Here is a 24,508-nt window from a genome sequence, read left to right as displayed (position 1 = left end):
TTGTAGCCCGAAGTCATGAAATGAAAACCAAGTACTTGTAGAACATGGGGTAAAATAAGTATCCAGCAAATGTGAGACGTGAACCCACATAAATCAGAGAGAATTTCTTAATGAAGACAGAGAACAAATTTTTTAAAATCTGTTTTCACATTGTACATAATAACGCTATAAAAACAAGTGTCTATTTTTTCTTATCCAGAGTGCTTGAAAACAAAATGAAACAAACAAACAAAAAAATTGGCTCTAGATGACTGTGGCAATTAAATAACCAAAATGACTGATGAGAGCATAAGTTAATTAAGATTGAATGTGACCCTCCTATTAATTCACTCCTTTGTATTAAACACCAGAACTTGACATTATTGGGGCCAGATTTTTTTTTTTTTTAAAAGGAGAAAACTTGTGTAAGGAGCAGTAAAATTATCTGGGTAAATGTGTGTGCATGTGTGTGTGTGAAAATTCATTTTAAATATCTAACAGCTTATTGGCTGCACTTCCCAATCAGAGCAGAATAAAATAGAAAGGGAGAAATAAATTATACATAACTTACTAATCTGGGAACAGCTGACCATTATTATTATTATTATTACTATTATTATTATTTTTATCATCATCATCATTATTACAACACTAGCAAAAAGAGGCAGTTCAAATGAAAATACAGTCATCAAAAACAAACAGAAAAACAAACAAAACAAAATCTCTGACATGCAGGATATGATCGGCCCCTCCAAGCAAAACTCCAGAGCAAGTCTTTTGAGAGAGAGAAAAATAAAAAGGACTTCTTTTCTTAGTTATATGTAAAAATCAAATTGTAAGGTCGGGTTGGGGGGAAGTGGGGTGGGATAGGAAGGTGATGACTGGAGTTAAAATCACAGCACTTCCAAACTACTGGTTGGAGTATTTACTGTTTGATGCTTCTGCACAAATAATGGCAACTGACTTTCAATGAGTTTGCATTTATTTGCACAAGGCCCACACTGCCTTAGCATTTGGCTGGCAACACTGAAACAAGCAGTCCCGTCACCATCCATTGTTGCTCTATGCACACACTCCGCTGGAACCTTAAACTTGGACTCCAGTGGCTTCCTCTGACAGCCAGGGAAGCACAGTGGCAAGGGTCCCCAGGTTCAGCCAGGCTCCATTGTGTTGGGCTGCGATGACTTTTAATAAAATCCCGCTTTTTGCATGAGATGCGCGTGGCCCACAATTCTGAAATGCAAATGGCCTCCACCTCGTGTGTTGGAGGGATGAAAGATACCTTATAAAAAACCATCAGTTCCATTTCCTCAACAGGAGAGATGGAATTTTGAAGAAAGAAGCTAATTCTCTATTTCTGGAACATGGGCAAATGTATTCAAGGAAAACAACAATTGTGTTTGTTTGATGTTATCAACAGAAAAACAAACAGAAATAATTAAGTAGCAAACATTAGTGAAACCAACTGACCAGGGAGAAGGGACTTCTGGGAGCAGTTTGCTAGTAGCTTCCATATTATACATGCGCACGTCTATTACACAGGGCCACCTGATTCATCCAATAGTCATTATATTAGACATTTAAAAATATAATTTCTGAGCCCTATATTGGTTAAGTTGTCATTTGAAGTGCAAAGTCAAGGTCAAGGTTGCTTCCAGACCAGTCACTTAGGAGGATGTGGGATTTCATCCCCAGGTGTGGGTTTAACTCACAATGGTCCAACGTTATTCCTATTAGTACCATAATCACACACATACATACACACAAAAATCCAAGATCAGAAAATATTTTTCTCTAAATTTCTTCTCTCTCTCTCTCTCTCTCTCTCTCTCTCTCTCTCTCTCTCTCTCTCTCTCTCTTTTCACCTGAGAACAGCACCTACAGTTTCCATTTAAAAAAAAGTCAAATCTCACCAGCTGCTGGTATTTTAGGTTTTTCAAGGGATTGTCTAAGATATAACACTGTCCTAACTTAAGAAGGAACAAGAAAACGAAAAGGAAAGAAATGAACTGGGTCAACACGTCAGTACAAATTTGGCACTTGCTCAAAGATGTAGTGTGGTGTGCAATAAAGTCCTCTAAAGAAAATACATAATTGCTTATTTTGTGATGGATAGCAAGGAAGTTAAAAACAGGCTCTTTTTCCCTCTTCCCCCCCCATGCACAGACTTCCATCTTTAAAATATAGAGATGGAGAAGGTGGAAAGAAGTAAAGAGAAATTCATCTTTCTTTTTTTTCTGTCAGGTGCATTACAAAATAAAAAAAAAGGAAATAAAAGAAGAAAAAAAAAACAGAAAATGAAGGAGGAAAGGAAAAGGAACCCCCCCCCCCCCAGAAAACCCCCCAAACAAAACAAAACTTATTTCTTTTTAAAAATTGTAGCACAAAACAACAAAACACATTCACAAGCCACTTGTTGGCACTGTGTACCTGAGTGAGAATTTCTAGAACATTGTAGAACAAACAGCCATAAAGTTTATTAAAAAAAAAAAAAGTTGACGGGTAAGACTTCAGTGCTTGGATGTAGCAGCTGAATTACTGGCATTATTTTACCCATAGCTTATTTCAATCTCTTGTTGTTGATATTGTTGTTTGCTTGTTGTATATATTTTTTTCCTTTCCAAGCCTTTTGAGGCTGAGGTCTATTAGTCAGCTGATGTCCCAACTATTTAAGACTAACAGTTAAAGTAACAGTCAGTGTATGAGAAAGTTAATGTGCTTGGCCACTGGTAAGGATGAACCAGCTAGGGCTTCTTTAAGTCCTAAGGTCACGGCAATCTTTTGACCCTTATCAGTTGGCTTGTCCTGCGATATGGTTTTCACTGTCACTCCCATAATCTACATCTGGGTCATCCTCTTCCTCATCGTATTCATCATAAATTTCTCCGTTGATGTCCTCAGCCTGTATCTCCTCTTTGATATGTGGCTCCTCTCCTTTCACGCCGTAAGTGCTCTGGATGACGGGCATCCCAGGCTCGGGGCTGCTAGACATGCTTGAGTGCTCTGAGGGCAGGTGAGGGGAGGGCATCCCAGCCATGGCGATGGCTCCAGGGTACACAACACCAGCAGTAGCGATGGGGATCTGTGCTTGTTGCCTGTCAGAGAGAAATGCCCCCAAAGAGACTGTGGTGAGTGGGTAGTTACATGCAGGCCTTGCTATATCATTAATTTGCTCAGTTTGTCCAATGCTAAGGCAGTGCTTTTCTTCCTATTGCCCAACATTTAAAAGTTGTATCCTACTTTGATTCTAATGCCTTACTTCCATGTAGTGCTTTATAGATTACAAGACATATGTGTTACCCGTTGGATTTTTGAGATAAATTCTGTTTTGTTACTGTTCTAATTTATGAAAAAATTAAGAAGCAGAAAGATTAAGCAAAAGAAACCAAATTCTTGACCCCTAGTTCATTTCTTCTTCATTGCAGCATGTAGAAACATTGAAAAAAATAATTACAATTCAATTTTAATGGAAAGATCCTAAAGTATTAGAGCTCTGAAAGTAATCGATTGCCCAGAACTCACCAGAACTGAATAATATCACATTCCACCTATGCCCTGACATAGATGTAGGTGGGGGTAGGAAACAGGGCCAGTCTTATGGGAGGACAATCTCCGAAGCTACATAGGCCTCAGGGCTTAGAAAGATTCTACCCTTGTCTTAAAGGTCTGTTGTCACAGTCTTAAAATTCTTAATAATTTTTTAACTTAAATTCTTTATTGTTTAAAGTATTACGTAAGTCTCCTTTTTTCCCCATTGACCATTCCCCGGCTGCCCCCACCCCCCAGACATGCCCACCCATCCCCCCACTGCCCCTGCCCCCCGCAGTCTGTGTTCATTGGTTATGCTCAATATGCATGCATACAAGTCTTTTGGTTGATCTCTTACCCCCTCACCCCACCACCTTCCCTCATAGGTTGGACAGTCTGTTCGATGCTTCTATGACTCTCGTGCTATTTTTGCTCATCAGTTTATGTTGTTCATTATATTCCATAAATGAGTGAGATCATGTGATATTTATCTTTCTCTGACTGGCTTATTTCACTTAGCATAATGCTCTCCAGTTCCATCCATGCAGTTGCAAATGGTAAGAATTCTTAATAATTTTTTAAACAGGGACCCTGTACTTTCATTTTGCATTGGGAGCCACAAATTTTGGGCTAATCCTAGTAGAAAGGGATTAATAAATGGTGTTCAGGCGTTCTTTCATTCATTCATATGTTCATTTGTTCACTACTTCTCCAAGAAGTGTTGGGTTTCATCTGAGCTTTGCAAAGAGCCATGCACTGGTGTATAAACCAAAGAACCCAGACAGAGCATGATGATCCTTTCAAAGGAATGGAGGGGGTGGGGCATATTTGAAAAGGTTTTATCTAAGGTATCCTCTGACCACTTTCATTACAGTATTCATTCTAAAAAGCTCTTGGTGTCTTACTTATTTCTGTTCCAAATATGAGCAACTTTATTTCTGTATTTTTTGAGAAAATTCTGCAGAACTGATGCAGTTGCAGGTAGCTTATTATGGGGTGCTCAACAGCATTGTTGTAGGAAAAGATAAAACATCCCAAGAGCTGCTTTTTAAAAAATTGTTGACTCTAGCCCAGCTGGTGTGGCTCAGTGGTTGAGCATCAACCTATGAACCAGGAGGTTACAGTTTGATTCCCGGTCAGGGCACACACCTGGGTTGTGGGCTTGATCCCCAGTGGGGGGCATGCAGGAGGCAGCCAATCAATGATTCTCTCTCATCACTGATGTTTCGCTCTCTTTCTCTCCCTCTCCCTTCCTCTCTGAAATCAATAAAAAATATTTTTAAAAAATTGTTGACTCTATTACTGATGTCCCCAGTTTCCTCCCCCTTTGCCTCGCCCTCCTCCAGGCCTTCACCACATTATTGTCTGTGTCCCTGGGTTATGAGAGCTGCATTCTTCATATATACTGATTTCAGAGAAAGGGAGAGGGAGAGAGCAAAACATCAATGAGAGAGAAACATAAACTGGCTGCCTTCTACACACCCCCTACTGAGGACTACTGAGGATGAAGCTGGAAACCTGGGTATGTGCCCTGACCAGGAATTGAACCAGCGACCTCCTGGTGCATGGGAGGACGCTCAACCATCTGAGCCACACAGACCAGGCGAGAGCTGCACTCTTAATTCAGAAGAGACCTTTCTCATTTACACCTGGTTGCGCCCAAAATAGAGTCCCTAATTTGTGTGCCCTACAAAGACCACTGTATGTGCCTTGATCACCCAGAAACCTCTCTAAACCCAGAAACCAGTGTTTCTTCCTTTTCAAATCATTTTTAGGTTGTATTCTCTCAACAAAATTGTTACTTGTGGTGGCATTTCTCTCTGCGAAGCCTTGGAAGTAATGAAAACCAACGAGGAAAAGAACCAGCGATACTTCTGAGTTTTGAAGAGCAAACTTCAAAATCATTTACTTTCAGATATTAGATTTTCAAACCAGCCGTTTCCCAAGCTCATGTTAGAGCCAGTGTTCCAGGAGCCTGGAGTGAACTGACAGGGACGGATGCTCTTCCAGGGTCCTGTGGGGGAGGGTTTCCTCTCTGAAAAGACACGGTGCTCAGGTTCTTTTCCAACCTCCCGCTTCGCCACCTAAACCCACGCCTCCCATCCCATTCAATAGAACGGGAGTGTTTTCTAGAAAAACACCACGGAACGGTCCATACCCAACGTTGAAGTATTGCCGCATCTCCTGCCGCCGGTTCCGCATGATCGCCTTGTATTCCCCGATGCGCAGCTTTTTGCCGTCCACCAGGCAGGTGCGCTTCGGCCTGGGCTTGTATTTGTAGTCGGGGTACTTCTCCAGGTGCTGCTTGCTGAGGCGGGCTTGCTCCTCATAATATGGCTGTTTCTCTAGGTTTGTCATAGCTTTCCAGCGAGACCCTATGGGGAAAAGAAGGTTAGGGTTCCGATTTGCACAGCTGCCGAGGATCCTAAAGAGACACACCTGGGCACAAGAACATCTAAAGTAAAAATGTTGGCCCAAATCCAGAAGTCCATAATCATGTTTTTGATTCGTGAGCTTTGACTCAAGAGGTGAGATTCCACCAGGATGGAGGTGTTAGGGGTTCTGTCCTCCAAGAAGCTGTGCACCCAAAGGTCCAAACGCTGGGCAATAGATGTACTTTTTTCTGGCACGAATGACCAAGTTAGCCAAACTGGTCCGGTATGTACTTAACAGCTTATAGGTAATTTAATGGATATATCTTTCGTTTCTACGTTAGACCATGATAGAATTCAAGTGTGAACTAAAAAGTTATGCAAAAACTCATTACATATTTTGAATCTGAGGTTAATTATCTAGTTTTGAATATTTTTTTAAAATTTTTTTATTGATTTTTTTTCAGAGAAGAAGGGACAGGGATAGAGTGTTAGGAACATCAATGTGAGAGAAACATCGATCAGCTCCTTCCTGCACACCCCCTACTGGAGATGTGCCCACAACCAGGGTACATGCCCTTGACCGGAATTGAACCTGGGCCCCTTCAGTCCGCAGGCCCATTGCTCTATCCACTGAGCCAAACCGGTTACAGCTAGTTTTGAATATTTTTATGTAGGGGTGTATTACTACAAAGGTTTCTTGCCGGAATCCGGTCCATCCTTGCTGCTTGACACAGTCGCTGCAGGGAAGAAACATCTGCACAGCATATGTTTCAAGGGACCTGGCATATATGGCATACTGTTCTTATTATGTTTGCTCCCCTTCTTGGCACTATGTGTTTTAACCAAGGTCACCTCTCCGAGAAAGGTTGTTTCCCCAGGTAGGGATTTTTCCCTGAAGTTAGAGAGGGAATAAAACCCCTTAACTAAGTGCCAGGCGGGTAGTTAATCACTTTAACTACGAACAATCACACTTAAGCTACATAATCTTTACTCCCTGGAATGGAGATAAGAAACGCCCTAACCTTTGGAATAGAAATTGATAGGATTAAAATCAACTGGTATAAATACAGATGTAACAAGACAATAAAACACAGAACCTGGCTAGAGAACCTGGCTAGACTGCTGATCAGCTGAACGCTGTCTCCGTGTCATTCCTTCTTCACCGACTCTGTCCATACCTTTGGGAACCACTGAACCTGCTGGGGTTGGATCCCAACAGTTTCTAATGTTTATTATATATAATTGTCATTCTTTCAAAATGTTTACATATATTTACAAGAATAATTATAGTTTAATAGTTCATTTTATTACAATTTTAATTATAAAATATTATATTAATGAACATGCACTGTTTACTGTGTGCTAGAGACTGTGCTAAAATTTTAGATAAATTGTTTCATTTTTATTTTTCACCACAATTCTATAAGATAGATAGCTTTTACACCTACTTTCATAGGTTGAGAAAATTGAAGTTCAGGTAGATGAAGTAACTTACTCAAGGCCACACAACTATTAAATTGCAGATTTGTGACTCAACGTCAGGTTTGATGGAATTGAAAGTATGCAACAATGTATGTCTTTACATACCTATACCCACCTACTAAATATGATCTAGCAGAGGTCAGAATTACATTAAGAAGTAAGGAAGACATTTAATAAAACACTTTCAATAATATATAGAGATGTTACTTCCTATGATATAGTATGCATTGCTAATATTAACCCAAATTGATTTCCCCTTCATTTTCACTTTTAATTTTGTTTTGTATTCAACTAGGAATGCAAAAACAACTCTTGAAGCTTAATTACAAATAGTTTATGCTAATTCTCAATAGAGATAAAATTTAAAGCTTAGCTGCTTATCAGTATGGCTATGTGAAGTACTAAAAGGAGTTGTAGGAATAATGTTTATTTTTTATTGAACATGTGAAAAAAATCTATTTTCAGATGGAGTGTGCTTATCTGCAAAAAGTCAGCTCAACCCTTTCCAAATGCAAAAAGATCCAAATAACCAGAATTAGGAGATCCCTACCCAATTCGTATGGGCACTGCTGCTTTTACTTGCCTTCCGGAGTCACCTAAGCAAGATCTTAAAAGCTTTCAAATGGGTTCATTACTCAGACATAACTCCACATCTCAAATGCAAATAGCTCCTGATGAATAGTTCTTGCAGGGAATTCCCCAACCTGGGCTGTTAACTGTCTTAAAGGAACACAAGGGAAGGGGCAATAGCTCTTCCTTTAGAATTGTTTCCTAAACAATTTGTAACAGGTGTTCCAAAGGTTTATAAACAAATTTTTCCAATCTAGGCAGTCAATATTATTTTATTCTATTTACAACAGAAACAAGGTTACAGTTCAAACAATAGAATTTATTTTTCCATTCCTTTATCAAACTTGTGTGTAATTAGCAGTGTCCAACATTGTTAGTTATAGGTTCAGGCTCAGATTCCTTATTGCCCAACATTACTCTCAAGTACTTGAAAACCATTATGTTGTTCTCGTGGCAAATAAATACACAAATAAAACTATAACACCATTGAACTAGGGATCAATTCTTTTTGTGGAGTTTCTTGTAAGTATGTACAGTATACCAGAATTTTGGATTTCATATCAGGGACTGAAAAAATGAGCTGAGCAAAATAAACTTACTGAATAATTATAGGAATACACTACAAAATGGGTCAAGAATGGTTGACTTATAATTCACTGGCTACCTTTATCACCAACCCACAGAACAACAACAACAACAAAATAGCATTTTCATTTTGAATAGAATGGCCAATGATTCTTCCCAAAGTCGGAATATTATATAAGTTTGAAAAGAATACGTTTCTCTAAGGAAAGGAACTGTTTCTGCCTCATAGTAACCTGCCTTGGTATGTGAAAACTTTTTTTAGATTTCCCACTCCGTGCATGATACTGTATTAATTACTGACTATGCATTGGTGAATTATTAGTGGGTCTTCTTTTCTTGCAGGGGAGAAAAATATCTTAAACATCTAATTATACAATTTATTATTTTAATTCTAGTTAAGGAAAGTACAGGAAGCTGTAAGAACATATGGTAAAGAGGTGGAATCAGTCTTCTGTAGGTGAGGAAGGCTCTGCTGCAGAAGTGACTCCGATAGGTATCAGAGAGAGAAGAGCATCCTATGGGGGAAGAATGGGATTGGTCAAGGCCTTGCAGTAGGAAGGGGGATTAGAGGAACTTAAAGAAAGTTGGGTATGGCTAAAATGCATGCAGAGAAAGAGTATATATATATATATATATATATATATATATATATATATATATATTACAGCTATGTATAATGAAAGAGAAATTAATTTTCAGAGAAGTTGGCTTCTAAATCTGGCATGACCCAGAATCACACAATATTTAGACATTTACTAGCATAATTTCTCTGGAGTTATCGCTAAATACTAAGATACATTTTAAAATTTTACCATAGCATAGTTACCAGTCCTTTTAAAATTAAAAATTAAGAGAGTTTAATAATTTTCCAAGTAAAGGTCTTTTATTTCCTAGACATTTACATTTTTTATGCAATTACAAATGGGACTGTTTTCATAGTTTCCCTTTCTGATAGTTCATTATTGGTGTATTTAAAAAAGATAGCACCCTGGCTGCTGTTGCTATATGGTCATCAGGTCATGGGTTTGATTCCCAGTCAAAGGCACATATCTGGGTTGAGGGCTTGCTCCCCACCCCCAGTCCGGGGTGTGCGGGAGGCAACCAGTTGCTGTGTTTCTCTCACATCGATGTTTCTCTCTCTCTCTCCCCCACTTCCTCCCTCCCTTCCATTCTCTCTGAAAAGCAATGAAAAAATATCCTCAGGATTAACAACAACAACAAAAAAGACAGTTTAAGCACTGACTGGGGTAAAAGGCTAACTCTTCCATTTACTACAGGGTACAACAGTGTTTTAGTTTGGTAGCAAATGCCATTTTTATTTTTTAGTGGTAAGTTCTGAATAGGGTTAACCACATGACAAGGTAGGTTTTGGTTTCAATGGCTTTGCAGGTACAACCCCTGTATGGAGCTGCGGCATGAACCCCTGAAACCCACTCGATGATAATGGCAGGAAAGCGTTTCCTCTGTTTCCAAACACATGGCAACATCAACTTGATTTGGGTGTGGCTGGTTGCTTACCCTGGACCATGTACAGGGAGTAAGTTCCCTATTTTATCAGAAGACTGGCCTTTTGCAATTCAAAACAGAGAAGGACATGTGGGTATTCCTTCTGATGACAAAGAGGAAGATTCAATAAAAAATGTTTGATGTTCAAAATAAAAGAGAAAAAAAAAACGGTCTCGAAAGTGCTTCTTTCCTGTCCAAATCCAGCAGTACAATAAAAATGAAGAGTTTGAGCTGAGCAACGTTCTCATCTCCGTGGAGTCTGTAATGAATTTGCACGTTTTACTCCAACTACTGTATATCTAATCGGAAAAAGATGTCCCCCATTCCCTGATCTAGTGCCAAACAGTAAAAGGTGATTCCTTATGTTAACAATTTCAGCAGAATGGCTTATTAAAACCAGATTTTAGGGTATTATAAAATGCTTAGAAGCCCTTTAAAATGTCAACTAGGATCCCTAGAGACTACGTAAAATGTCAACCCAGCTCAAGCGCCTGTTTTAAGCAGAATGAATTAGCGGCATGCTGTCGGAGGCTGTTATCCAAAACAATCAGCAAAAAGGAAAACATCAAGCTTTCTTTGTACTTTTATATGAAATGGGCCATTCAGAATAATCTTGTGGATATTTAAAGATCACTCATTTATTTGAAGCTACGACTAAATATTGAGGTCCCAAACACCTCAGTGTTTCTTTTTCCTGTTGTATCTTTAATTAAAACAATTTCTTAATTTAGTCTGAAATTAGGTAGCACTCTCTTTCATGTAGTCTGTTATAATATATTCATGTGGTTATTGTAATGGTCTTTCCTTTTAACTAGAAAGGAATTCTTTTAGCTAGTCATCTTTTTCCCATAAAAGCTTTTGCTAAAATTTCCTAAAATACTTTACGTCAAAACTGATATTTCTCTTATACTTAACATAAAGTTTTAATCAGTGATTATCACCTTTTAGTATTCAGACATATGAGTTGATGAATATAAAGCCAATTTAAACAATCTTAGTACTTAGTAGGTTTTACTTTTACAGTTTGGGTTTTCTAATTTGAAAATGACTGATATATTAAAATATGAAAAATGGTTACATAAAGCATTTTATTCTTTTCTAGAGTTTTCTAAATAAAACAGGTATAGTGTTTTTTAAAGAATGAAAAATTCCATGTGGAAGGTAGAAGACAGTCATAAAAAGGAAAAATAGATCAGAGATGTTAAGAGATGCAAAAGCGTGTGCATTTCCTTTTGATCAGTTTCTCTCTCTCTCTCTCTCTCTCTCTCTCTCTCTCTCTCTCTCTCTCTCTCTCTCTCTCTCTCTCTCTCTCTCTCTCTCGTTAATTCTCACCCCAGGATATTTTTCCATTGACTTTTTAGAGAGAGTGGAAGTGAGGGGGAGAGACGGAGAGAGAGAAACATTGACTTGAGAGAGACTCATTGACTGATTGCCGCCTACAGGCACCCCGACCAGGGCCAGAAACCCTTCAGTCCCTTGGCCGATGAGCCAAACCAGCTAGGGTTTGATAAGTTCCGTTTTTGTATTACACATAGATATATTCACATTTTCTACATACAAGCTTCATATTCCTTTTATAATAACATTCATTTAAAAATCTCAATCATTTTAGAGGAAAACTGAGACAGAAGTTTAAGTATTTTGTATTTTTTTAATTTTATTTTTCAAGTATAGTTTATAGTTAATATTATTTTATATTAGTTTCAAGTGTATAGCACAGTGGTCAGTCATAACTTTGCAAAGTGTTTCCCCAATATTTCCAGTACCCACCTGGCACCATGTCTAGTCATTACAATATTATCGATTGTATTCCCTACGCTGTATTTTACATCCTTGTGATTATTTTGTAACTACTAATTTATACTTCGAATCCCTTCACCTTTTCCACCCAGTCACCCAAACCCCTCTAAGGCTTAGAGGAAAACAATTTCTTTCATATGAGCCAATTTTTTGCTTCTTTTGCATATGGGATTTTAAGTGTGGGCCAAAGTTCACATATAAATATAAATAGGTTAATAAAGAGAACAAGAGGAGAAGTAGAAAAAAAAATAAAACATGAAAATATCAAAATTATTATTAATACATCATAAAAAAGAAACCTTTTTCCTAGTCTTAGTACAAATATTTCTAGATTTTTAAAGAAGAGACAATATTACAATTAATATAGAGACACACAACTAAATTAGCTGTAGTAATGGGGCACATATCTCAACAAACACAAACTGTTCCACCATCAGAAGAAAAGGCTCAATGATGGTACTTATTTTCAGACTAGAGGCCTGGTGCATGAAATGTGTACACGGGTAAGTCCCTAGGCCTGACCAGTGATCAAGGCCAATCAGGTTCCCTGCCTCCCGGCCTTCCTGCCTCCTCCTTCCCTTGCTGCCTGCACATGCTTCTGCTGCAACTGGTCGCCCGGCATGTTCCACGCCACCCCCTGGTGGTCAGCACACATCATAGCGAGCGATCAAACTACTGGTCTCTGGTGGAACTCCCGAGGGGACAATTTGCATAATTAGCCTTTTATTATATAGGACTAGAGGCCCGGTGCACAAAAATTTGTGCTCTCGGGGGGGGGGGGGGGGTCCCTCAGCCCGGCCTGTGCCCTCTCGCAGTCTGGGACCCCTCGGGAAATAACGACCTGCTGGCTTAGGCCTGCTTCCGGGTGGCAGAGGGCAGGCCCAATCCCTAGGTGCAGCCCCTGGTCGGGCTCAGAGCAGGGCCGATTGGGGAGTTGGGGCGCCTCCCCCTGTCATGCACAGAGCAGGGCGGATTGGGAGGTTGTGATGCCACCCTCAGTCCCGCTCAGGGTAGGGCCGATTGGGGGGTTGGGGCGCCGCCACTCTCACACTCAGGGCAGGGCCGATGGAGAGGTTATGGCTCTACCCCATCACTCACAGAGCAGGGCCCATCAGGGGGGTTGGGACTCTGTACTCTGTCACGCACAGAGCAGGGCCCATCAGGGGGTTGGGGCGCCACCCTCTATCACCCACAGAGCAGGGCCGATCAGGGGGGTGGGGCGCCGCCACTCTCACACTCAGGGCAGGGCCGATGGAGAGGTTATGGCTCTACCCCATCACACACAGAGCAGGGCCCGTGTGTGTGTGTGTGTGGGGGGGGGGTTGGGGCGCCACACCCTGTCACACACAAAGCCGGGCTGATCAGGGGGTTGGGGCGCCGCACCCTGTCACACACAGAGCCACAGGGCAATCAGGGGGTTGGAGAACTCCACGCTATCAGGCAAAGAGCAGGGCTGATCAGGGTGTTTGGGCACTGCCCCTTGTCACGCTGATCCCGGTGCCGGGAGGCCTCACAGCTCCACTGATCCTGGTGCTGGGAGGCATATTACCCTTTTACTATATAGGATAGAGGCCTGGTGCATGGGTGGGTGCCAGCTGGTTTGCCCTGAAGGGTGTCCTGGATCAGGGTGGGGGTCCCCACTGGGGTGCCTGGCCAGCCTAGGTGAGGGGATGATGGCTGTTTGCAGCTGGTCATACACCCTTCAGGGTAGGGGTCCCCACTGGGGTGCCTGGCCAGTCTGTGTGAGGGGCTGAGGGCTGTTTTCAGGCTGGGGGTGACTGAAGCTCCCAACCGTTCCTTTTTTTCTTTCTTTTTTTTTTTTTTTTTTTATTCTGGGCCAGCTTTAGCTTTGAGGCTTGGATCCAGCTCTTAGGCCTCCACTGCTGAAGGTAGGTTTCTGGCCTTTGCTTACAATGTTGCGATTCTGCTGGCTGAAGCCCGGCGGTCTAAAGCAGGTTTCTGGGGTTTTGTTTAGCTTCTATATTTGTTACATAGTTGCTTAGAGTTGCAGCTCAGAGGCCTGCAGCGGTAGGCGGGGAACGCTGGAGTCCTCCGTCACTGAAGCAAGCAAGCCTCATGTTAGTTTCAAGCTGCCTGGCTGCCGGCTGCCATCTTGGCTGACAGTTAATTTGCATATTTCCCTGATTAGCCAATGGGAAGGGTAGTGGTCGTACGCCAATTACCATGTTTCTCTTTTATTAGATAGGATAAGCAGATAACATGAGCTGGCTGGCCTCCAAACCCCATATCTTTCAACAAGCCCAGAAAACAGAACTGTACATTTAATCCATAAATCACTTAATCTTTCATGCTTTTCTTACCCAATATCTTGCTGATGTTGGAGTTGTGCATGTCGGGAAAGGCTTGAAGGATTTTCCTTCGTTCATCTTTAGCCCACACCATGAAGGCATTCATTGGACGCTTTATGTGGGGTTCATTGCTACCACGCCCTCTAGATTCTCTATAAATTCTTGATTCTGAGACTCCAGCACTTCCTAAAAATAGGACACATTGTTTCTCATTAGTGTGAAAAGTTTTGACATTTCTGTTCCTTACACTACTGTTTTTCAGACTATTAAAATATCTGCAAATAAAAAGTACATGTGATAATGGTACTTCCAGTTCTTGAGACAGATGCTTGTTTATGAAGTTTTTGTGATTAGCCTTGTGGTGGCAAATGCTGTATTTGTGTTTTTAATCCACTTATATTTCCTTTTCTTACAATGGTGGATTATTTCACCATTTACTTTCAAGAGCACACAAGAAACTTGAATATGGGATCTTTGATTGATGCAAGTTGGACAGAGAATAGTTGAATTAGGTTAATAGACATGCAAGTACTATAGAAATATTAGATAGGTGAAAAAGCTAAAAAATTGTGAAACACTAATATGTTTGACAGATTGGATAAGTACGGGCAAGTATGTGTCTCTGCTACCTAAGGACTATCAGAACAGCGTATGCATGCCCCTTTCCTCTCTCTGAGGTTATATAAATAAAAATGCTGCTAGATCAAATTTTGAGGTTAAACTACAATATAGACATTCTCCTATAGTGTTTCTGGCTTTTCTTTAAAATTATGTGCTAATAATAAATGCATAAAATATTCTGATGCAGCAATGATAGTCTGCTTCCCAAAAAGATATTTGAAAAAATACAGAAAAAAGACAAATAGCTACATTACTATGGTTTCTTACCAAGTCAACAGCCACCTATTTAAGGTGGAAAAAAAAAAAGTTCCTTCTCTTTTATTTTGCCCCTAATGTCTGCCTAAGTTATCCAGAGACCCATTGACAGTTACATTCCAATCAGCAAGACTCCTGATGATAAAACACGACCAAGAGTCACAGTGGAACCTTAGGGAGCTGCCATCTCTCCTCTAGGCTTTATGTGACTTTGTAGAATAGCTTCAGCAGATTAAAGAGCTTCCAGAGGTTCTTGAGTTTAGGCAAAAAGAAAAAAGAAAAAGAGAAAGGAGAGAGAGAGAGAGAGAGAGAGAGAGAGAGAGAGAGAGAGAGAGAGAGAAACTGAACACATGGAACTCTGACACCAAGTTTTCCAGGGCTATCATTACAAAATATGGAAGAGAGCGAGATTGGTACCATACAAAATTTTAAAATAATTTGAGATTTTTAGAGCATATAGTACTGATAAAAGCAGTTTCCCCCTTCTCCAGCATATTCTTCCTTTCTCTTCTTAATTTGAAGGAATAGGAGTCAACCAAAATTACATACACTTGAAGACCTATATAACAGCAAACCAAAAAACACAGCATATCATTATTTCTCATTCATTATATGCTCTTCGGTCTCATGAAGATTGGGAAATACTTTGCATACAAGCATGACTGAATTAAACAAACAACAGTAACAAAATTTTGCTGTTTTAATGTCTGTTATCTTTCATATACTTTATCATGCTAATATAACTTAAAATTTATGAAATGTGGTATACCAGTAATTGTTTTTTTATTGACAAAAATGAGTGCTAATATATGGCAACATCTTTCTAAAGCGAGTTTGTAACTAGCAAATAATCATTTGCACATCTGCTTTTTCCTGTTCTTACACCTTACAGCAACATAAGCAGTAAAGTGAATGTTCTGTGACTTCATCAGAGCTAAACAAGCTCTTTGTATGTACTTAGGCCAGGTTTATCTTATCCAAGCAAAGTAGAAAATAGAAGGAAATGTTTGGCTATAATAGACCAGTAAAACAGACTTTTCTTAGATAGCCAATAGAATAAAATTCGGTTTTGACATAATTATCTGGTTGAATTCTCAAGTTTGGCTAGTCCCTTGGCCAGTGAATTGGACTTAAAAGCAGAATTGGCCCAAGGCACAAATAGGCACTTGTGTGTTTTGGGAGATCCAAGTGAGCTCCTCTGTCCTAAAGTATGTTTTGCCTTGGTGCAGGCTTTCCTATAAGCGGGCAACTTCCTCTGCAGCAAATAATAAATGTGCGGACAGTGCTCTTCCAATGCATACATGTCACCTGACACTGGAGAGACCTTTCCAGTTGGGGCTCAGCGTAAGAGGAATAAGAGCAGTTGCTTCTTTTTCCCTCTTTGCTGTGCTATTAAAAGTGGACCATCAGCTTAATTAGTTGTCACTGTGGATGTTTAGAATATTCAGAGATGATGCAGACAACAGAAGTCTCGAGGCATGTGAGGAAGGCCAGAGGCTGGTAGCTGGAGTTCTACTCGGTTACAGATTAGGCAGGGCATGTCAATGTATGGTAGATAACGGAAGAGGGAAAGGTTCCAAAATGCAAGAAACCATCACAAAAATGTCCTCTGAACCATGTATTCTGGTCAGGGGTTGACAAATGAAAACTGGAAAATGAGCTTATAGATGCAAATTTCTGAAAAGCTTGTTTCAGGTATAAGAAATAAGGAAGCGAGAGACAGGGTAGATGACGATTAAGAATATTTGCTTGGAATCATTTCATCTTGAATCTAAGACCTGCCCCTGGCACTTACAGCCCTAGAACCTTGGGAAAAATTATTCAAATTCCCTAAGGGCCAATCTCTTTATCTGTAATCATATTTATCTCACAGGTTGTGCCAGGGATCCATGCAAAGCGCTCAGCAGAGTGCTGGGCACATGGGGGCTACTCAGTACATGAGCTCCTATTATAATGGTATACTTTTTAGTAGTTGTAATTGTACTAAATAGACACTTCTGCCCGCTATTGGAATACATATCAAATCTTTACAAACCATCCGAATCTCCACTCATATTAAAATCCATCATGGAATGGCTAAATTTTCCTTCTTCATTCTGTTTAACTGCTAGTTGCTGAGTCAGACTCTCCAGTGTTGTTTTTTCCTAAAACAAACAAACAAACAAACAAACAAAAACAAATACATAGTGAGAGTTCAGTCTGAAAATGATAAATATTCAAAGACTTTTTTTTCTTGGGCTATAGATAATACATCGGCTTTTGGAAGGGATAGGATGTTGATTTATTCACCTTTGTACATTCAGCACATTATGTAGTTGAAGCAAATGATCAGCAGGATTTTTGAATAAATTCTTCTTATTCTTAGAATCCCCTTTACAGTCTTGGTATTTGGACTTGTTATGCCCAGAAGATAAATTCTGGGATTCTTGGAGATAACCTTCCCAAATCACAACATGTACATAGATATGCCATGAAAGCAACCTGTATTGTAACATTTGAAATGCCTGCCTTATTTTTAGACCAACAGTAGAAGTATAGAAGTGGCATGGGACCCAGAGACAGTCTTCTAATAGTCAGGTGACCAACAGATAGAAGCATAATTCACAGTAGTGCCCTCTGGTTGCCATCTCCTTAAATGCCATCTGCATTCCTCATGCAAGAGGAATGAGGACATTTAAATATTCATTGCTAATTGCTTGTCAAGGCTCCATACATTCAATGTGAGTGCCTGCTACTTGGACCACAATTTGGTGTGGATTGCTAAGCCAAAATATTGAGCTGGAGAATTATTTGAACTACAAATATACCAAAATTAGATCTGTAAGGAAATCAAATAATTTAAAAGCATGCAGTGCATGATTTGAATTCATGGAGAACATGCCATTACTAACAAAATTATTTTCAAGGAAAATATAATGCTTAATCTAAACCACAAGAGATATTAAACCACTTCCAAATTAACTGAGTGAGTTTAAGAACAGAAAAAGCATACAACAAAAACTTTACACCTTTCTCTAGCACTCTCCATCACTGCTCTGAGGACAATGTGGTTCCAAAACAGTTTTAAGAAAAGCATCTGTTGGATTTCATAAAATGTGCTCATGTTTCTTTATAATTATTCACCTTGCTTTCTGAGAAACACAAACATGAATTGAACAAGTGAACCACATACACTGCGGAACAGCTACTGAAAAAATAAATCTTCACAGGAAATAATCAACTATTTAAGATAATTGTATTACAGGTAAAGGCCCAGGTAATGTTCCCACCAAGAGACAAAGGGTTTTGAAATTAATACAGTACATGCTTTATCTCTATACAATCTCTGACAGTATTACCATTGTACATACTAGATTAAAAATTTTCTTAATTTAGTGGCCTTGTAACTTCTATTCTCTATTTGTCAAATTCTGTATATGATTTAGTAGAAAAAATATTTTTAATTGTAAATTATTATAAAACTAGAGGTTCAGTGCATAAAATTGGTGCACTGGCAGGGAAGAGAGGGTGCGGTTCCCTCAGCCTGGCCTGAACCCTCTCGCAGTCCAGGGCCCCTCAGGGGATATAGCAGTGTGCCAAACAGCAGGTGGGCACTGCTCGCATTCATCCGGCCTGCTACGCCTGCCACAGAGTCAGGAGAGGCTCCCGCCATGGGAGCTACACTCACCAGCTGTGAGCCCAGCTTCTGGCTCAGCAGTGCTCCCCCTCTGGGAGCACACTGACCACCAGGGGGCAGCTCCTGCATTGAGCGTCTTCCCCTTGGTGGTCAGTGTGTGCCATAGTGACTGGTCATTCCAGTTGTTCGCTCCTAATGGTCATTTAGGCTTTTATATATAGAAATTACACTTTGATTGGTTGAACGGACGACTGGTCAATCTGACACTTAGCATATTAGGCTTTTATTATATAGGATACAGTAGGGAAACTAGGAATAAAATAATTCTATCAACTTTAGTTCTATAGGGTTATCTAGTGCTAACACTGAAATACATTATCAACTTAAAAATGCAGAACCTGTCCCAATTTGTTTTGTGTGTATAGTTGGTATTTCAACTGTTTTATATGTTCTGGGTTTCTTTTGCTGAGAGTCTTCTGTTTATGTTCAGCTGAGCTCAGGAGCACCAAGGACACCAGCTTGACAGACTCTCATTATATAAGTGTAGTTGTTAAAGTACGAGACAGTTATGTAAAACACAACAACACCTTGCATCAACATCATAGGATAGTCCCCAGGCCCATGAAGACTACTGTACTATCTTTGGGAATGTACTGGGCCTGGATCACCTCTCAGGTTTTGATTTAACAGTGTATATGACAATTGTGCTACATATTTTCTTTTCTTTTTTTTTTTTTAAAGATTTTTTATTGATTTCAGAGAGGAAGGGAGAGGGAGAGAGACATAGAAACATCAATGATGAGAGAGAATCATTGATCAGCTACCTCCTGCATGCCCCCTACTGAGGATCAAACCTGCAACCTGGGCATGAGCTCTGACCAGGAATTGAACTGTGACCTCCTGGTTCATAGGTCGATGCTCAACCACTGAGCCATACTGGTTGGGCTGCTACATATTTTCTAGAGAGTTTTCCATTCTGAAGTAAAGTCTTTCAAGAAGAGAAACCAAAATGAAGCTGATCAGAGTAGAAAAAAAAAAAAGGTTAAGTGACTTTTAAGGTTCTGAGTTCAGCTGTGTGGATCTTGTACCATCTTACCAAGAGGCTAAAATTAGTAAATGATGAGTGAATAGGAAAGTCACAACCAGTTTTTATAGTAAGTGACTTCTAATTATCTACCTCTCAAGCACATAGTATATATAAAAAATGACTCAATTAGTTACTCGTAAGTGGAATTTATAATACTTCTCAAGAGGATGTTAGTGGGAGAGAGTGGAAGTTAACATGGTAGGAGCCACTTTTTGTGTGTGACCCTTTGCCCAGTCATAGACAGGTGACTGGAGGAATTGGAGAATGTGTGGAGTGCCTTTAATTCAAATACCTTACAACAGCATGTAAGTCAAAATGGTAACATTGCCACATTTTAGAAACCCTCTCTGACAAGAAATTCAGAATACCTTAAAAGAACTGAGGTAAGGAGGATATAATACAACCCAAGTGATTATATGTTAAATATATGGTACATACAAATTTAGTGCTTACATGATAGTTCTTACGTAATTCCATATAAAAATTAATACTGTAGTAAAAGTTTATATATTTAGTTCTTATGTATAGAGATAGACATAAATCTACATGTGGCTAGAAGTCTAGATAATATACTGAACCACCAAAAAAATGAGATTGATTTAAGAATAGTTCTCAAAGTTTAAATTCAATCTATTTAGGCATGTAGGAGAAGGAAGTATCAGAAAAATGTTATAAAGCATACATGCTAATACATTGGGAAGATTCCTCTCATTTTACTTCTTCCAATCCTACACATCCCGGGCTGTCTCTTTCACAAGTGTCTACTATGTACTACCATGTCTCAAAACTCGACCACTTGAGATTCTGTTCCTAGGGTTAAATCATTCCCATTCCAAAAGCCTCTATTCAAGTGTGCATATATTACTGAAAATGGTAAAATTTCTAGTCTCAAAGTTCTTATAATCAAATCAGTTCTTTCTAAACTGAAGCTGCTGAAAACAAATGAGGTAGGAAGGGAGTAAATAGGAAGATGCTGAGAATGGGAACCATCGAATAAATTGAGTTTGGGGAAACAGAAAAAAATGTTGATGAACAGAGGTGACAATTTTTATCATATTCATTTTCTTAGTTCCAACAGGCTCCAATAAAACCACACTAACCAATAATTTGTACAAATAAGGAGCACTCCATGCCCCCACTTTAAGATCAGTGTTCTGGAACACAGATCTAGTTATACTTTACTGCTATCTTACTACTATCCAAGCACTGATCTGAAACTGACAAGGTAGCTTCATTCTTTGTTATCTTTTTTCTATTATTTATATAACAAATATTAAAGAAAAACAAACACATATCCTATATAATAAAATCCTAATATGCAAATTAACCAAACGGTGGAATGACCAGTGGAATGACCAGTTGCTATGACGTGCACTGAGCTTCCCCCAGCCCATAGGCCCCAGGCCAGCCAAGGCAGATGCCAGCGGGCCTCCCCCCCCCACCCCCCGCCATCTACCCGCCGGTCACCCTACAGAGGGAGGCGACTGGCGGCAGCTGCAGGGGGTAGGGCTGGCAAGCAGGTGGTGCCAGGCTGGCCAAGGCGGGTGCCAGTGGGGGCTCCCCAATCGCCCCGCCAGTTGCCCCACAGGTCAGCCCTGATCCCCGGGCAGGGCAGGCCTAGGGGCCCTACCCGTGCATGAGTTTTGTGCACTGGGCTTCTAGTAAGAAATACTTGCTAAAATTCTACACTGAACTAAGTAATTTCAGAGTAGAGGGTGCAAGCAGATTTATTACTAAAAAGTAGTAAAAATGAAATAGTCTTGAGGATTTATAAATTAAGACCAAAAAAGATGACCTGTATGCTTTCTCTCTTGCATGAAAATGAGCAATTGGATAACAACTAGATTTCCTTTGGAAAGATGATTCTTATGTGGCCGATTAAATTTTATACAACTATGTAGGTTTACTAAGGTGGGAAACATTAGGTAGTCTGATTTTACTTGAAAAAGCTTATAATCCCATTTTGTACCTCTCACAGAAGAAAAGAATGTTTTAGACTATATAGCTTCTTGGGGTCAAATGCATAACTCTAAAAGTCAACACTCAAAGAACTATTATCAATGTGTTAATATTCACTTAGAAAATTTGGCAGCTGGTCTTGGGTCCTGTGGCTTATCCAATGACTTGCAAAATGGAAAACAGCACATGTATTGTTTGCATGTGACACCAGGCTATTGTGGAAATCAACAAGGAGAGCCATTAAACATCTAAAGAAATGTGGTCAGTGAGTTGATTAGAAGTGGTCAGTGAAGAGCTATATTTCTAAGTTAAGAATGTTTTGAATGGCAAAAGGCCTCAGGGATTAATGGGAAGAGGACATATTTGTAAATATAGATAATAATCCATTTAGAAAATAATGGGTTTGGGGATCAAGAGCATCAAGTCTTAACCAAATTGCCACATATATTAGCTGTATTGCTCTGGACAAATCAATTCTCCTCTCTGCATCCTAGAATCCTAACTGTATAATAGGGTTTAAATATATGATAGATTCTCATTAGCTTAAAAAAAAGAAATATATACTTTTAATATTAGGTTAAAAAAAGTCAATGAGGGAAATTGAAAAGATAAAGATTCTTCCTAACATATAAGAATTAGAACAATTTCATATATTTCTAGGCCTGAATGTTTCTTATCAGAAATAAAGATTCTACAGCATAGAAAAAACAGCATTACAACATACCAGTTTTAAATCTGCTGATGTATTTTAGTTCTTTTTCTATTTCATACCTATCATTTATATGGACTACCTCCTACAAATTAAAAGGTTCCATCAGGAGTCTCAGAGAAAGCTGGTTTAAAATAAACTTTTATTGCCATGGTTAAGATCTTCTATTCTCTATGGCCAAGTAGTGGACTAATGCATTAAAAAGGAGAATGCTGGTTTCAACTCTAACAATTCTTGAGATTTTTCCCCCTCTTGCCCATCATCTACAACAATCTATGTATGTTTTTTCTTTTTTACAGACAGAGAAATGGAGGGAGAGAGGGAGAGAAATGAAACATTTGAAAAGAGAGAGAGAGAGAGAGAGAGAGAGAGAGAGAGAGAGAGAGAAAGAGAGAGAGACATGTGAGAGAGAAACATTGATCGGTTGCCTCCCATAGGTGCCCCAACTGCAGATCAAACCTGCAACCTAGGTATGTGCCCTGACCTGGAATCAAACCAGCAACCTTTTGATGTACCAGGAGATGCTCTAACCCACTGAACTGCCTGGCCAGGAATATTTTATTTTATTTTATTTTATTTTATTTTATTTTACATTTGATGTTCAGGCATGATGGTTTACAGCTTTCTAATGTAAACCTACTAGATATTTAAATTGAAAACTCCCATTTCGTTACTTCAACTTACACAGAAAACAACTAAAAATTCACTTTGAAAAGGCTTAAGTGCACGTCCTTTATTAATATTTAAGATAAGTCAAAATAAAAACACACAAGCACACACACACAATTGTACTTTAGAAGAGGTAGATATTTCCTTAGCTACCTAAGCCTGAATTAAATGGTTCATGAGTAGATGGTTCCTCTATTACGCCTTGAAATTGGGATTCATACAATTGATGAGCTTTGCTCCCCACCAGATACACACACAATGGGAGAGATGGGCTGTGGATCAGCTATCATAATGGACATCCCTGAAATAAAGCTCACAAAGCTATAAAACTCATAAAAAGCACATGCATGAAATGACAGAACAGAGTGTGACTGTCAAATGTTGACTCAGTAACAGTTAAACCCCTTCTGGCTGCACTTTTTATGGTCTCCTTCTATACTAATGATACCAGAGGAACAAAGAAACAAAAAAAGGTTTTTAACCCTCCGTTTATGTGAATCTCACAGACCACCAAAGAAGATGAAAGATTATTTATAATGTCATAACGGTTTATTAGTTGGAGACTTTTTCATTAGCTTAAGTAAAATACAAAGAAACAATGCGTGTGTCCACCCCCTCAACCTCTCACTTTCATCCTTGCTTACTGAGATCCCCATTTTCTAAAAAATAATCATCTACCCACATAATCTAACAGCACAAATTAAAGTCTTCTTGTAAATTGTATATAAATTAGATACAAATACACACACACACACATACACACACACACACACACACACACACACACTTCACTCCAACATCAACAATAATGCAACTTGAAGAAATCTTTCACTAATTTACTCTGGTCAAATGTTAATCTACCCATTAAGATATTCCCAGTCACTTTGCTATTCTGAAATCTTGTATTCCTTAGGAATATTTTTCCATTCATTTTCTCCATCAGAGGATCACAGGGAGATAGGGTTGGAAAGGTCTGTAAGTGTCCTCTGAGCCTAATCATCTATAAAATAAGCCTTCTCTAATCCTGATTCCCCCCCCCCCCCCCCGCCTTGTAAATTCCACTAGATTCTCCTGGTGGAAATAGTATGAATTAGAAGCCATAATGTGATTCTGCCATCTAATTTTCTTTTATGAAATTTGATATCCAGCTTCATGAAATATTTCCTGAAGGGTAATTCTAGCTAAATTTCTTAGGACCTTGGTTTCATCAGGCAATCTGATACAACTAAAATATAATGGCAGATCAAGTTTTCTTAAGAAATATTATAAAGTTGAAGACAGAATGGTTTTGAAGGAAACATACAATTTCTATGAATTCAAGTCTTAATCCAGATGAATAACTTTCCATGATAGTAAGATGATTTGTGGATAAAATTGAATCCCTATTTATAATTTTTTAAATAATTGATTTTAAAGTGGGAGAAATATTAGAAAGTTGGTGACAACTAGTTCTAATTT

General features: G+C 39.2%; 1 protein-coding gene across 7 annotated transcripts in view; it reads right to left on the bottom strand.

Moving 5' to 3' along the window:
* Positions 1–343: 343 nt before the first annotated feature.
* The window catches only part of SOX5 (SRY-box transcription factor 5), a 971,461-nt gene continuing 947,296 nt past the window's right edge, over positions 344–24,508 (bottom strand). For all 7 annotated transcript variants that reach the window (XM_036296492.1, XM_036296491.1, XM_036296490.1 and 4 more), the window contains 4 exons: positions 17,046–17,154; positions 14,147–14,320; positions 5,666–5,882; positions 344–3,074 (listed from right to left, as the gene is read on the bottom strand). In XM_036296492.1, the coding sequence (XP_036152385.1) occupies positions 2,771–3,074; positions 5,666–5,882; positions 14,147–14,320; positions 17,046–17,154 (804 nt within the window). In that variant the 3' untranslated portion in view covers positions 344–2,770. The remainder of the gene's footprint in view (positions 3,075–5,665; positions 5,883–14,146; positions 14,321–17,045; positions 17,155–24,508) is intronic.

This window comes from Myotis myotis, unplaced genomic scaffold (genome assembly GCF_014108235.1).
Source record: "Myotis myotis isolate mMyoMyo1 unplaced genomic scaffold, mMyoMyo1.p scaffold_m19_p_3, whole genome shotgun sequence".
NCBI classification, from domain to species: Eukaryota; Metazoa; Chordata; class Mammalia; order Chiroptera; family Vespertilionidae; genus Myotis; species Myotis myotis.
This window is presented reverse-complemented; position numbering and strand designations above follow the sequence as displayed.